Here is a 12,799-nt window from a genome sequence, read left to right on the forward strand (position 1 = left end):
GACGAGATTGATCCTCCCACCGGCGTCTTGTGCGACCGACAAAAAATATCATTTTGCAGACTTGTCGGCAGGGAGACTACATGCCCCTGGAGAGGAGGCTGATGGGCGAGAGAAAAACCGACCACGTTTTTGTAGTCAACGGGTGCTGCCAATCGAAGGTTCAGTTCTGCGCTCCTGGCTGCCCTGGAACCACTGAAGCCAGAGAAGGATGGAGACAGAGACCCTGACCTCTGTGTATAAAGGGCCTTAGCTGGGACCTTTGCCAGGACCGACTAATATTTGGCAGTTTTGGTGCTCGCCTTGGTCTTTGTACGTTCGTCATCCGTAGAAGAATGAACAATTTCTTGCCATCAAAGGGAAGGTCCAGAACTTTATCTTTACCTCCTTCGAAAACTTTGTCGCATGGAGCCACGCCTGGCGGGAGGTGTCAATTCCCACCATCAGGCCTCGAGCTGAGGTATCCACATGGTGTGCCGCAGCTTCCAGGAGATCTTGTGCCAACACCCTGTCATCTGACAAACCGGCTTTGAAGTCGTCCAGCCTATCCATAGGAATACACTCCTGGCAATCAGCCAACTCCTTCCACAGCTTCATATTATCTGCAGCCAGGATCAGCTTGGTATTTGCTTGGCGAATTTGCAGTGCTGAGTTGGCAAACTGAGTCGAGAAGCTTGTCTTCCTTGGAGAGAATCTGTGCCGCAGCCGTAGAGGTTGCAGAGGCCGGCTTGGATTAAAGTGTTGCCACAGCTACCACCATCGAGGAAGGGAGCCGACAAGACGCCAAGGCTATCTCCTCAGAGGTGTGAAGCCTGTAACAGGCGTCGATTCTCTTATTGATATGTAGCCCGGTGTGGGGATTACCCTAGACCTTACGGACCTCAGCCAAAACATCCTTCTGGAGGAACAGGCCAGTACGCTCTTGTGTTGACAAGGTGAACACTCCCAAAAGCAACCCCTCCTGCGGAGCGGGGGCCTCAGTTACTGGAATGTCGAGGAGGGCCGTCATATCCAGAACCCGGTCATGGAAAACTCTGACAGAGTGGGGCTGCTCATCGCTATCCTTATCTGATTGAAGGTCATCCAGCGAATTGGGAGCAGGCGGCTGGGCCGCCACAGGTTTTAAAGTGCTATCCCGTTCTCCCGGTGTCTTCTCTATGGGAGACAGCGGGGGTAGGGGAGGAAGTGCTGGAGGCGGACCAATAGGAAGAGGTGGAGCCACCGGGGTGGAAGGTGGAGGCAGAGGTTCAGGGTAGATTTCCTTGAAAACACCATTAAAATACTCCTTCATAGGGTCAGAGGGCATGAGCCTCTGAAATTTCCCCAAAAATGCATCCTCTGTTGAAGGCTTAGGCGCTGGGGTAGGCAGAGGCCTCTCATATGGGGCATACCCCCACAAATGCAATGAGGATGGTTGCAAGGAAGGCCCACCACCAATCAGGTCCGCATAGACCAGTGGAGCAGAAGTAGGCAGAAGTGAGACAATATGAGGCATCGGCATCCGAGCATGCCAGTCATAAGAAGGGCGGAACCAATTTTTACCTTCCACTTGAGGTGAAAAAGGCTGCTCAGCCCCAACATTAAGATCCCAGCACCCGCCGTCGAGAACGTAGGTGTAAGGGAAGAATCCAAAATGGCTGCCGTGACCATAAAGGTTGGGACGCCATTTTTTCAATGCCTGAAGAGAACTGCGTCACATGTGCAGATGAGGCAACCACCTCATCAGGCTGGTCAGGGGACTTAAGTAACACCTTAGCCTTGACACAAGGATCCTCGTCAGAGCCGGTACTGGGGGTCTCGGATGTTTACTGGACATCTTGAAGGTGGCACCAAAATTAGCAGAGCCGGTAACAGAGGAGTTACGGTCTATGACCATCCTCTTTGCCCCCTCGACAGAACCGGTATCACTGCGAGCCTGAGCGCATGAATTCTGAGGCATCACCCTTACAGACAAGACCTTCAAAACAGGTCTCTCGGTTTTGTCGGTACAGACCTTAGTCTCAAAAAGAGGAACCTCGGGTTTTGTCCCGGTATGTGTAGCTCCCTCGCGAGGGGCCTCAAGCTGTGGCTTGGTAGAGAAAGCTCCATAAAAGGAGGCCTCAGGGCGTGCACCGGTGTCAGTGTGGAAAGTTCTAGAATTAGGCCTGTGAGGCACCTCAGGGGAAACCCTGGTGGTAGAGCTGCTCAAGTCCCTCCCGGACCGAGAAGACCCCGGGAAGGAGTCCCCCGGCCCGGGCGCCCTAAAAAGTAAGGTACTTACCGGGCGTCTCTTCTTTTCGTCGATGAAAAGCTGATGATGAGGTGGCAGAACATGCTGAAAGATGTCCTCCCACCGAAGAAGACAGCCCTGGAGTGCCCAGACGGAAAGGGAATCGCAGTAGAAGCACGAATCCCAGCGGTGGTACGGCCCGAGACACTCCAAGAAGAGAGAATTGGGATCCGCCCTAGCGAAGCGACATTCGTATGAAGAACAGGACACAAATCCCAGATGCTCAGGTATAGACAGAGGACTAAGCGACCGCAGAACCGGAGCAGGAGAGAAGGACAACGGGAACAAGAACATTTTCCCATAGATGCAAGTGCATCCAGCCCCGACCGCGTGGAAAAAAGGACTGAAGGGCGATGTACTGGGCGAAGCTCAGGAGGGCGGGGTTACGGCCATGTGCGGTACCCTGTGTAAAAAGAGAAGGACAAAAAAAATGCATTTTTGATGCTTTTTAACAAAAGTGCTCCGGTCCCGTCCCGAAGGACGGACAGTCCCCACAAGTATGGAGGATAGGGATGGGATGTACGAGTATTGAGGTTATGCCCACCTCCCTAAGTGATCATGCTATGTTAGAGGTCACTTTTCAGATCAATCTGGGTGAAGGGGATCAGCTTGCCAAGGAGCTTAGTGATTTGTCTGTCAATTGTGGCGTCAAAGGGATTTCTTGGAATGTGGGTGTAGCTACAACAGTGAATAATCAACTTACCAGTCTTTTGAGTTCAACTTCGGAAGACTGGAAATTGTACACATTTACTGCAGATACATTTTGTAATTTTGTAAATTCGCTCTTGGTGAACAGTAGGGTGACTGGTAAATGTAGAAAAGGAGAAAAACCTGTTCAACATTTTCATATTTACAATGAACTGGTGAATAGAAAAAAAGATATGAGGCGGAAGATTAGACAGCTACATAGGTGTGATAACAATCCTCCTGATGAGTTGTAAACATTGATTGAAAAGATAAGCCAAACCTATCATAACTAGTTGTGCCAATCACACGCCTGAAGGACTCAGGAGGATGCAGAGGCAATGCTTCATTGCTTAAAGAATACAAATTCCAAGGTATTTTGGAGATTAAATAACAATATGACATGATGCAACCTCATGCACAAATAAACGCTGTTTCGGAATCTGCCTGGGTGTCACACTTTAGTTCATTATTTGCTGAGCAGGCGATCGTTGAATCTGGTCTCTTGATAGTTTCTGATAATAATTGTGAAGTGAACTCTTATGACTTTGGGTATGAGAAAGATCAAGAGATGTTAGTCAAGATTAGTTCCTCTCATGCACCGGGCCCCAATGGCCTATCCAAATTTTTATTTAAGCATGATCAGTCTGCCTGTGCAAGAGTATTGTCAATTTTCTGCAGGGCAAGAGTATTGTCAATTTTATTTAGGAACATTGTGGTTACTGGTGTACTTCCTGTTTCATGGTCCACTGCCCATCTTGTCCCGATATATAAAAGAGGAGAGAGATCTAGTCCCCTGAACTATCGGCCTATTGTGATTCTGGATGCGAACAGCAAGGTGTTTGCTTCCATATTGCTGTCACATTTAGAGTCATGGGTGGCCGATACTGGGAGACTGGGCAAATGGCAAAGGAGTTGGGCACAATGTGGGATGGTCTCTGAATGGTTTCATAGTGAATGGTTGGCAGGATTTGGTTTTCGGAGGGAAATATGACTCCATATATGTTGCCTTTCCTGACCTTACTGCTGCATTTGATGCAGTGGATCGTTCTAAGCGTTGGTCCAAATTACATTCATGGGGCATCCTACCCAGTTTATTAAAGCAAATCATGGGGCTTCAATCTAATACTAATATGCAAGTCTGCCTGAACCATTCTGGAGGCCTCTCCTGAATGATTTCGACTGCGCGTGGGGTCATGTAAGGATGCCTTCTCACTCCTTGTCTGTTTAATATATACATGGCAGATATTGATGACTATTTAAAGCCTGTTGTTTTCTTTCTGCTAAACTGCACAAATTGAGAACATGTTATGTGGCACATGCAGATGATTACTTATTATTTGATTGCACAGCAGTAGGTCTTCAATGTTTAATTAATGCATTTGTGAGCTATGTTGAAGCTCATGCTTTGATGGACAACCCAGAAAAAACTAAAGTGATACAATTTACTAAATCCAGGAATAAAGAGTACATTTCATAGGATGATTGGGGATGTTCCAATTAGTAATGTGAACTATTTCACCCATATTGGGTTTCTGATTAATTCAAAGCCCAATTTGGCAAGTATGCATTTGTGGTTCATATAGAGTGCCCATAGCCTGGCCAGTCAACCTATGAAGGTAGACTTGAAATATGGTAAATTTTCTGTGAAGCCAGTTATTCGTTAGTATGAAGGTAAAATTGTGCCTAAATTGCTATATGGCATAGAGACCTCTCCTTTACATGTGTTGGACAGTTTACCTGTTATCGAGTCAATGATATGGAAAAGAACCTTAAGATTATCGAGTTCTCTTCCTGTGGATGCTCTCAGATACAATTTGGGAATTGTATCATTAAGAACGAGCGCACAATGGAGGTTCTTATCATTGCTGTGTAAAATTGTATGCCCAACAGAGGGGTCCCTGTATGTTGACCTCAATTTTATTCTGCATGAACACGGATGCGTTTGAATCAAAGCTATTTTTGACTTGTGCACTGATATCCTTGATGTTATTAGTAGCTCCACAGAAGAATTACAGTGTGTAATTAGGGGTGTAACGGTATAACGTTATAGATACCATGAACAGCTTAACTGAACTATAATAACTGCCACGTTGTTTATACCGGTATACCGTTTTAGGGCCTGCAGCTATTAAGTGAGCTTTTCAATCTGATTTGGAAAGGCTACAATAAGCAAGTGCTGTGCATTCTGGATCTTGCACTGTGGGATGTGCCGTTTGGCAGACAAGAGCATAAGGAAAGTGAGGCCACATCAGTAAATACAGCTGTGATGCTGTGACCGCTCTTTCTCTTTGATCAGTAGAGTCGAGTTAAAGATCAACCAACTTGTAGTTTTCCCACCAATGAAAGATGGGGAACTACACATTCCAGAATTCAAAGGGAGGAATGAACAGGATGCCCTTCTGATGCATGTCCACAAATCTCTGTAGACTGGATGAACACTGGGCCCATCAGTGCTTTGTGCTAGTATATAAACTGCCGCCCCCCGCCCACTGTCCTCTGTGTAGATTTACACATTGGCACTAGAGTTGTTGCTTCGCGTGATCCTTCACCTGCCTTCTGCATATGGCACTGGACTCAAGCAGGCAGGACAGATTCTACATTCAATTTGAAGTATCCAGAGCAATGGGGTTGAGATATTTCTCAGGTCTATCCTCGATTTGTGACACCGCCCATGAAAGCATTCCTCCGTCTCAACTCACATGACAAGGGTCCTAATACACTCAGACCTGGGGAAAATGGTAATGATGGGGCTGTGGTGATGTGGTGGTCTAGGCCATATTTGTGCCGATGTGTATTTTAACTTTCTCATGTTCAAAACGTTTTTGTGCCACTATCTTTAAGAAGGTAAATGACCATGTATTGCAAGAATCAAGAAAGAAATCAACAGCGCCCACTGAATGCTGTCCTGTTAGGATTACATGGTCAGTGGTGATTCCAACATCAGACTTTTATAATACACCAGGCTGATGGTAAACAAGCTATAGTGATTTGATCAATATGCAACCTTTCGGTGAGTGTGTGCTGGCTATGACATTTTGACAAAAGAAACACAATGACATGGGCTTTCAGACCTTGCATGAGTGACTTTTCTCCCTTTAATGGGATAAAGTGTTATCAAAACAAACTTTTATGACTGATCGCAGCAAGGGGTCATGATGCCCATGCCATGTGGTTCCAAAATAATGCAGGTCGAGGCCAATTTTCAAAGCGATGACCTGTGACTGAGCAGCATGCTCATTGCTCAAGATGTGCATTTTAACACTTCCACTAGTCACTCCTTCATTCAAGGGGATCAACGAGTGAGCACCATGAAAGACCAAATCTGCAGCCGCCTTAGATTCCTGGAGGATCAGCTAAAAATGTGCAGAGACAAGTTTCAAAATGCTGACAATTTATGACCTTTAAGAAAATATTTGTTAAGATTAGTTAACTCCACCTGCTATACCGCGATAAACATGATATACTGTAATTTGGCAAGAAGGTTATCATACCACCATAAAACATCCCTATTTGTAATACAGTAAAAGTTAAGTTAACACTCTACCATCAAGACTGGATTAACACTTTAGAATCTATGCATTCTTATTCTTCGCTAGTTCATTTACAGGGTTATCATAAAAAACTGGGAATCTTATTACTGTATGTATTTATCCAGACAAATTAACTAGGTCCATTTTCCTTCGCTTTCATTGGAATTTGATTCTTGCTAAGCAGATAATGGTGAGATAAGGTATGATTCCATTAGATCAACCCCTTTGTCGTTTCTGTAATTTGGCTGGACATACAAATCTCTGAAACACCGGCCGACTGCATGTACTGTGGCTTGCGATCCCTATACCTTGATAAAGTTCAACATATAATTACAGTGGGAGAGGAAAATCATGTTTGGTCTAGATGTTTGGCTGGGTGAACCACCTCAATTGTAATTGCAGTCACAGGTTTTATAAAATCCTTGAAATTGAATGTGTTTTCCCACATCCAATGAGTGATGAGGAATTATATATATTACTATGATTCTGGACTGTTAATCTTTGTTATTAGTTTTTGGTATTTTAGGAATATTTTTATTAAGAAATAGATAAATTGAAGAATTATAGATTTTTTATCTAATTATGTTTTAAGATTGTGTTATTGTGTTTTGAATTGTATTTTATGTAATGTAATGGAAGTTCTTTTTTTATGATGATGAATTCATGAGGATAACTTATTTTATGATGTTGAATTGAAGTTCTCATTTATCTGGATTTATTTACCTGGGTTTAAGTTCTGTATTTTATCTATGCATTGTTGTTATTTTGAAACATTGTATTTGTCTTGTTTTATGGTCTACACCATATTAAAGGTTGCATGTATTTTTAACCATATGATAAAAAATTTAAAATAAATATATATATATATACTTGGAAATGAAAACATGTATTATTTCTAAAAGAGCAACTCCTCAGGCCATTGCACCTTTAAAGAAAACTTGCAGTACAAACAAAGGAGTTAAAGCAAGGAATCTCAGCAAACTAATTTCTTGGGAAAAGAAGAGCTTACCTACCTTGACCAATGATGTCCATGCAGGGGAAAATTCTTTTGAGCCACAGATTTTTAGATTATCCCCCACCAACATGTGGTTAAACCTTTTATGCACTATACCCTTTCAAGCCCAAATGACTGACGCACTTCAAGGTCCCAGTCGTGTCTGCTATTTCCGTGGTTTGTTTTCATACTGATTCAGAAGGTCTTTGGAACTATCTTCTCTGTGTGGGGGTTTCTATGATGTTTGGGGCAATACATTTGATCTATTTGCCTTCTATGTTTCTCAGCATCTTGCGAAACAAGTTACTTGTCATACATTTTTCAACTTCCTTGGTCTTGCCAAGTAAATATGTGGCGACTTTCTGATCCCAGTTACTATCTACATTTCTTATATGATCTTCCAAGGGATGTATAGGGCCCTTTTCCCTGACTATGTGACACACGGAGTGACAGAATTTGAGCCCTGGAAAGGCACACTTTCCACTCACCAGGCAGGTTTGGTTCTATAATAGCTATGCAAACGGCCCAGCCATCTTTAATTTAAAGGCAGACCACTCTCTTAAATGGGATAAAGGAGGTGAATGGAGGGGTTGCTGAAGGATATAGGCGCTGCATTTAAGGTTTGCAGACTGACTGATCACACATTACATTACTCGTAGGCATGTTAAACAATAAATGCATCATGTTTCTGTCATTTGACTGTCTTTGTAAAATGTCTATTAACTATCCTATATCTCTGAACATGTTAAGCTTTTGGCTTTTAATAGCCTTGAAGTGTGAGTTTATGCAGACTATTGTGGTCTGTGACTGGTAATTCACTCGTCAACAAAGGCTACTCTTAACACGCTTGTGATTCTAAGACGGTCGGTCCCATGGTGGAAAGTAAATAAACAGAATTTAACCAATAATACAAAACATATGATATATACTTTTTTGACTGCTGTCTTCTCACCTTTCCTGATTTCTCTTCAGAGGTAGTTTGATATGTGGCATCATGATGAGCTGCAGAAAATAATTAAAACATGAAAGCAAAGTGTTATGCAACCCATTCAGATGTTAATTAATAAAACAGAACTAATGAGTTCTTTATAGATTATCTGTTTCAAAGAGAACCACATTTCATCAGAAATAAACTGAAAATCTTAATTCCATTTAACATTTAACAATGCATCCCTATGGCAATAATTAGGCTAGAGTTAGGAATTACCTCACTTAAAGCCATTGTATTAAGAAAGTGAGTGGAATTTTACATCAGATTTAACAATACGCCTGTAAATAGACTTCTTATGGCTATTAACTGGTAGACTACAAGAACTAGAAGCCCAAATGAATACCTTGCTTGAAGAAATCAGTTGGTCACCTGAGTGGGGACGGGAAAATGAGCGCATGTTTCTTAGTATGCAGAAACGTCTAAACTTGTGGGACTGGCAGAGTAACTTCGCCCATCTGGAAAGCCTGAAAAGCTATAAATTCATTACGCATGTGTTGTTTACTTTCAAGAAGGCACAGCCCTACTTAAATCTCTGTCCCTCTGACCAGTTGAGGCATTTCGTTCTGCTTCTGCGTTTTAATCATCTCCCTACTCTGGACACGAGAGGCCCCGAAATGGGATTAGTTGCAGCAGAAAGGTACTGCAGAGTATGTGCACTGCCTTCGGAGCTTGAAACAGCTCGCCACGTTTTAACACACTGTCATGGGATGAGATTAAACAGAGCTAAAAATCTTGGGGAGTTTGTACACAATCTGGATTATATTGAGCAGACAGAGTTTTGGTATCGGTGTATTAATACACTAAATCCCAAACTACACATAGCACTCTTCCAGGTGTGGTGTGATGCGTCCACTCGTATGAATCTGAGTTCCAGGGCCAGCCCTGTATTCAGACGCCCACCTTTAGTATGTAATCTATGAAAGCCAGAGGCATCTATGCTGACTTTACCACCGCTGGTATAAATCTGTATATATGTATATATAGGATTGCTCAGTGAAAGCCGCCATGAGCCTATGTATGTATGATGTTGTAAGATATATGTTGCTGCTATTGTGGAACTATTAGGTTCTCTTTCTGTAGCAGGCAAAGTCTGTTTTTTCCAGCTCATGATTTGTATATACTGTTTATCTGATTCTGTTCTAAAAAAAAAAAGTTTTTATGTAGGTATGTGTAAAGTTTTTTTTACCTATGTATAAAACTGTATCACATTAATACATTATTATTATTATTATTATTATTTATTACATTTTACTACTCCAACTCAGAATTACTAAATGTTAATTAATAACAATCAAAAAGCACAATACATTTCAGGACCTCAGGTATTGACTGTGTAGAAAAAACAGATCATGGCCTCCAGCACGAATGATGAGAAAAATGTGAACCAATGATTGTAAGTTGCCAAACAGCCTCATAAGGAGTTGCACAGTATCCCAGTGGTAAATCTGCCGGAATACCATGCAATGCAATTACTGTTACAGACACTTGGTCAGTAGCCGCAGCGGTGTAAATCCCCATTTTTCCTGAGTCCATTGGACTCAATGGGGCATTTACGGCGCAATTACTGTGGCAGTAATTGCACTGCGGTAATTGTGCCAAAAATGGGCAAAAAGTCAACAAATTTACCTCCAGCTCAGAGTTGGAGGTAATGCGGCGGTGACGGTAATACCGCCGCATTTTTACTGCACTGCCCAACTCATGATGAGGCCCATGCGATAGACCACGATAGCCAACTTGTCCAAAGTTACATGTTGCAAAAATAGAGGCTTTCTTAATACATAGGATCCTCCAAATGGCGAGCCATTTTGGAAGTTTCTGAGGCTGGAGTGGAAGTGGCGCACAGTGAACAACACCAGAGAGCATGGATGCACATTCATTTATACACAGAGCCATGTGCCTCCTTAAATAAACTCTGCCCATGTATACACCTTAGTTTTGGATAAATACATCCAGTCAGATGTAAATAATAATTTAAAGTCATTGGGGCTACAATTCAGTCCCTATCTGTCTCAGCAAAGGTTTTAGATGAACGTACATTCGGGTAAGATCTGGAGGGAGATGTGAAAAGTCAGGGATACCTCTCTATCAAACCGGTATGCAGGCCTGGAATAAAATCCCAGTATCTGAGAAAGTTTGCGTCTGCGATGGCAGATCTCTTGGCAATAATATTCATCTTTTCTTTTTCTGTAAGTTGTTTAGAAAGGAATGCTAGCAATACCAAAAAGGTTTATTGATGAAATCTGGCATGAAGACAGTCAACTTGACCATTTAAATTTCTCCTGGCTGGGGTACGCACACACTCGTTACACATTTTGTTTAATTACTTACACGAAGTATGAATGCAGAAACATTCTGATGGCCTGGTAAACATAAAATGTGCATGGGAAATGTATCTAAGTAAACCACCCAGCAGAAGAACAAGTTACTTACCAACTGTAACGTTCTTTCGACTGGATGTTCCTCCCACGTATTCCTCATCTTATGATAACTCGTTGTCCCCAGCTTTGCTGCTTCGGAAAAAAAAAATTCTCTCAGCAGAGGGCGCTGTGCTGGAGGTCGTGGCATCGATTGTCCCTTGATGGACTCCGTACTCTGTCGACGTCATCCATGGTATAAGTAGCTCGAGCCGCGCCTGTTGCTTCAGTTCTGTTTTTTCGATGAAGCATATAGGAGGAACACCCAAGCGTGCCCCATGACAGATACATTCTTCGTGAGAGGAAAGTGTACGAAAACGTAAACTGTACTGTAGGGTAGGATGGGAGGGTCGATGAGGAATACATGGGAGGAACATCCAGTCGAAAGAACGTTACAGTTGGTAAGTAACTTGTTCTTCGAATGGATTGTGTCCTCCCACGTATTCCTCATTTTATGATAGACTCCCATAGCAGTCGCAATTTTGGAGGCGGGAGTACTAGTTTCAGTTTTCGTGGACAGAATGCAGAACTGCCTTGGCAAATAATCCCTCATTGGAGGAGGCAGTATCCAAGCAGTAATGCTTGACAAAAGTATGCATTGTTTTCCAAGTTGCAGCTGCACAAATATCTGCTGCCAGGACTCCCCTCGTTAGAGCCGCAGAAGTAGCCATTCCCCTTGTAGAATGGGCATAAAGCCCATCTGGTGGGTCTTTTCCCGCTAATCTGTAGCATTCAATTATGGCTAAGATGATCCAGCGGGATATGGTCAGTTTTGTTACAGATAAGCCTAGTTTATGACCAGTATAACCCACGAATAGTTGGTCATCTTGTCTCAATTTAGACATCCTTGAGATGTAAAAACTAAGAGCCCTCTTGGGATCTAGTCTGTGCAGTCTCTCCTCTTCATTGCCCAAATGAGGAGGAGGATAAAAAGTTGGTAGTACTATTTTTTGTGACAAATGGAAGTCCGAAACTACTTTGGTACGAATGAAGGTTTAACTTTAAGGACCTTATCCTTATAAAAAATAGTATATGGTGGTTTGCATGAGAGAGCCTGAAGTTCACTAACCCTGCGGGCTGATGATAGGGCCACAAGTAGGACAGTGTTTAGTGTTAAAAGCCCCAATGGGCATGAGTGCAGAGGTTCAAAAGGTATGCAAGTCAAGAATTTTAATACTAAATTTAAGTCCCAAGTTGGGACATGAAAAGGTATTGGAGGGTATACGTTAGTAAGTCCTTTTAAGAATTGAATTATTAGTGGTATTTTGAAATATGAAACCTCTTCCGAGGTGCGCTTGAAAATGGACAGCACAGCAAGGTATCCTTTTATTGTTCCTATCTGGAGCCCCAGGTCGGCTAGATGTAATAGAAAAGAGAGCACTACTGGAGTGCCACATTGAAAAGGGTCCACATCCTTCTCTTTGCACCAGTTACTAAACCTGTTCCAGTGACATTGATACAAAGATTTTGTTGCTGGCCTTCTGTCCGAAAGCAAGATTTCCATTACGTCATCTGGAAAATCCCAATCCTTGTATCTTAACCTCTCAGAAACAATGCGTGAAGGTTGAGTGTCTTGACCTCTGGATGGAGAACCCGACCTTCATCTTGCGAGAGAAGATCCTTTCTTTGCGGAAGACGTATTGGAGGGCAGATGGACATGTCTAGAAGGTCCGGGTACCACGTCCTCCTGGCCCAATCCGGGGCAATTAGGATCATGGTTTTCCTGAACTTTCTCAACCTCCTGATTACTTGAGGAATCACAGGGACTGGGGGAAACGCGTACAGCAGTGGAAACTTCCACTCCACTACGAATGCGTCTCCCAGAGCTCCTCTTTGAGGAAATTCCCTTGAGCAGTACTGATCGCACTTCCGGTTGATCGCGGTGGCAAACAGATCCACTTGAGGGGTTCCCCAAAG

The 12,799-nt window shown here is 43.0% G+C and overlaps 1 protein-coding gene across 5 annotated transcripts in view; it reads right to left on the reverse strand.

Moving 5' to 3' along the window:
- The window catches only part of MAPT (microtubule associated protein tau), a 609,480-nt gene that overhangs the window by 339,404 nt on the left and 257,277 nt on the right, over positions 1–12,799 (reverse strand). For all 5 annotated transcript variants that reach the window (XM_069634100.1, XM_069634099.1, XM_069634098.1 and 2 more), the window contains one exon: positions 8,430–8,479. In XM_069634100.1, coding sequence (XP_069490201.1) covers positions 8,430–8,479 — 50 coding nt within the window. The remainder of the gene's footprint in view (positions 1–8,429; positions 8,480–12,799) is intronic.

The sequence above is a fragment of the Ambystoma mexicanum genome, chromosome 13, assembly GCF_040938575.1.
Source record: "Ambystoma mexicanum isolate Mex_15411 chromosome 13, UKY_AmexF1_1, whole genome shotgun sequence".
In the NCBI taxonomy this organism is placed as follows: domain Eukaryota; kingdom Metazoa; phylum Chordata; class Amphibia; order Caudata; family Ambystomatidae; genus Ambystoma; species Ambystoma mexicanum.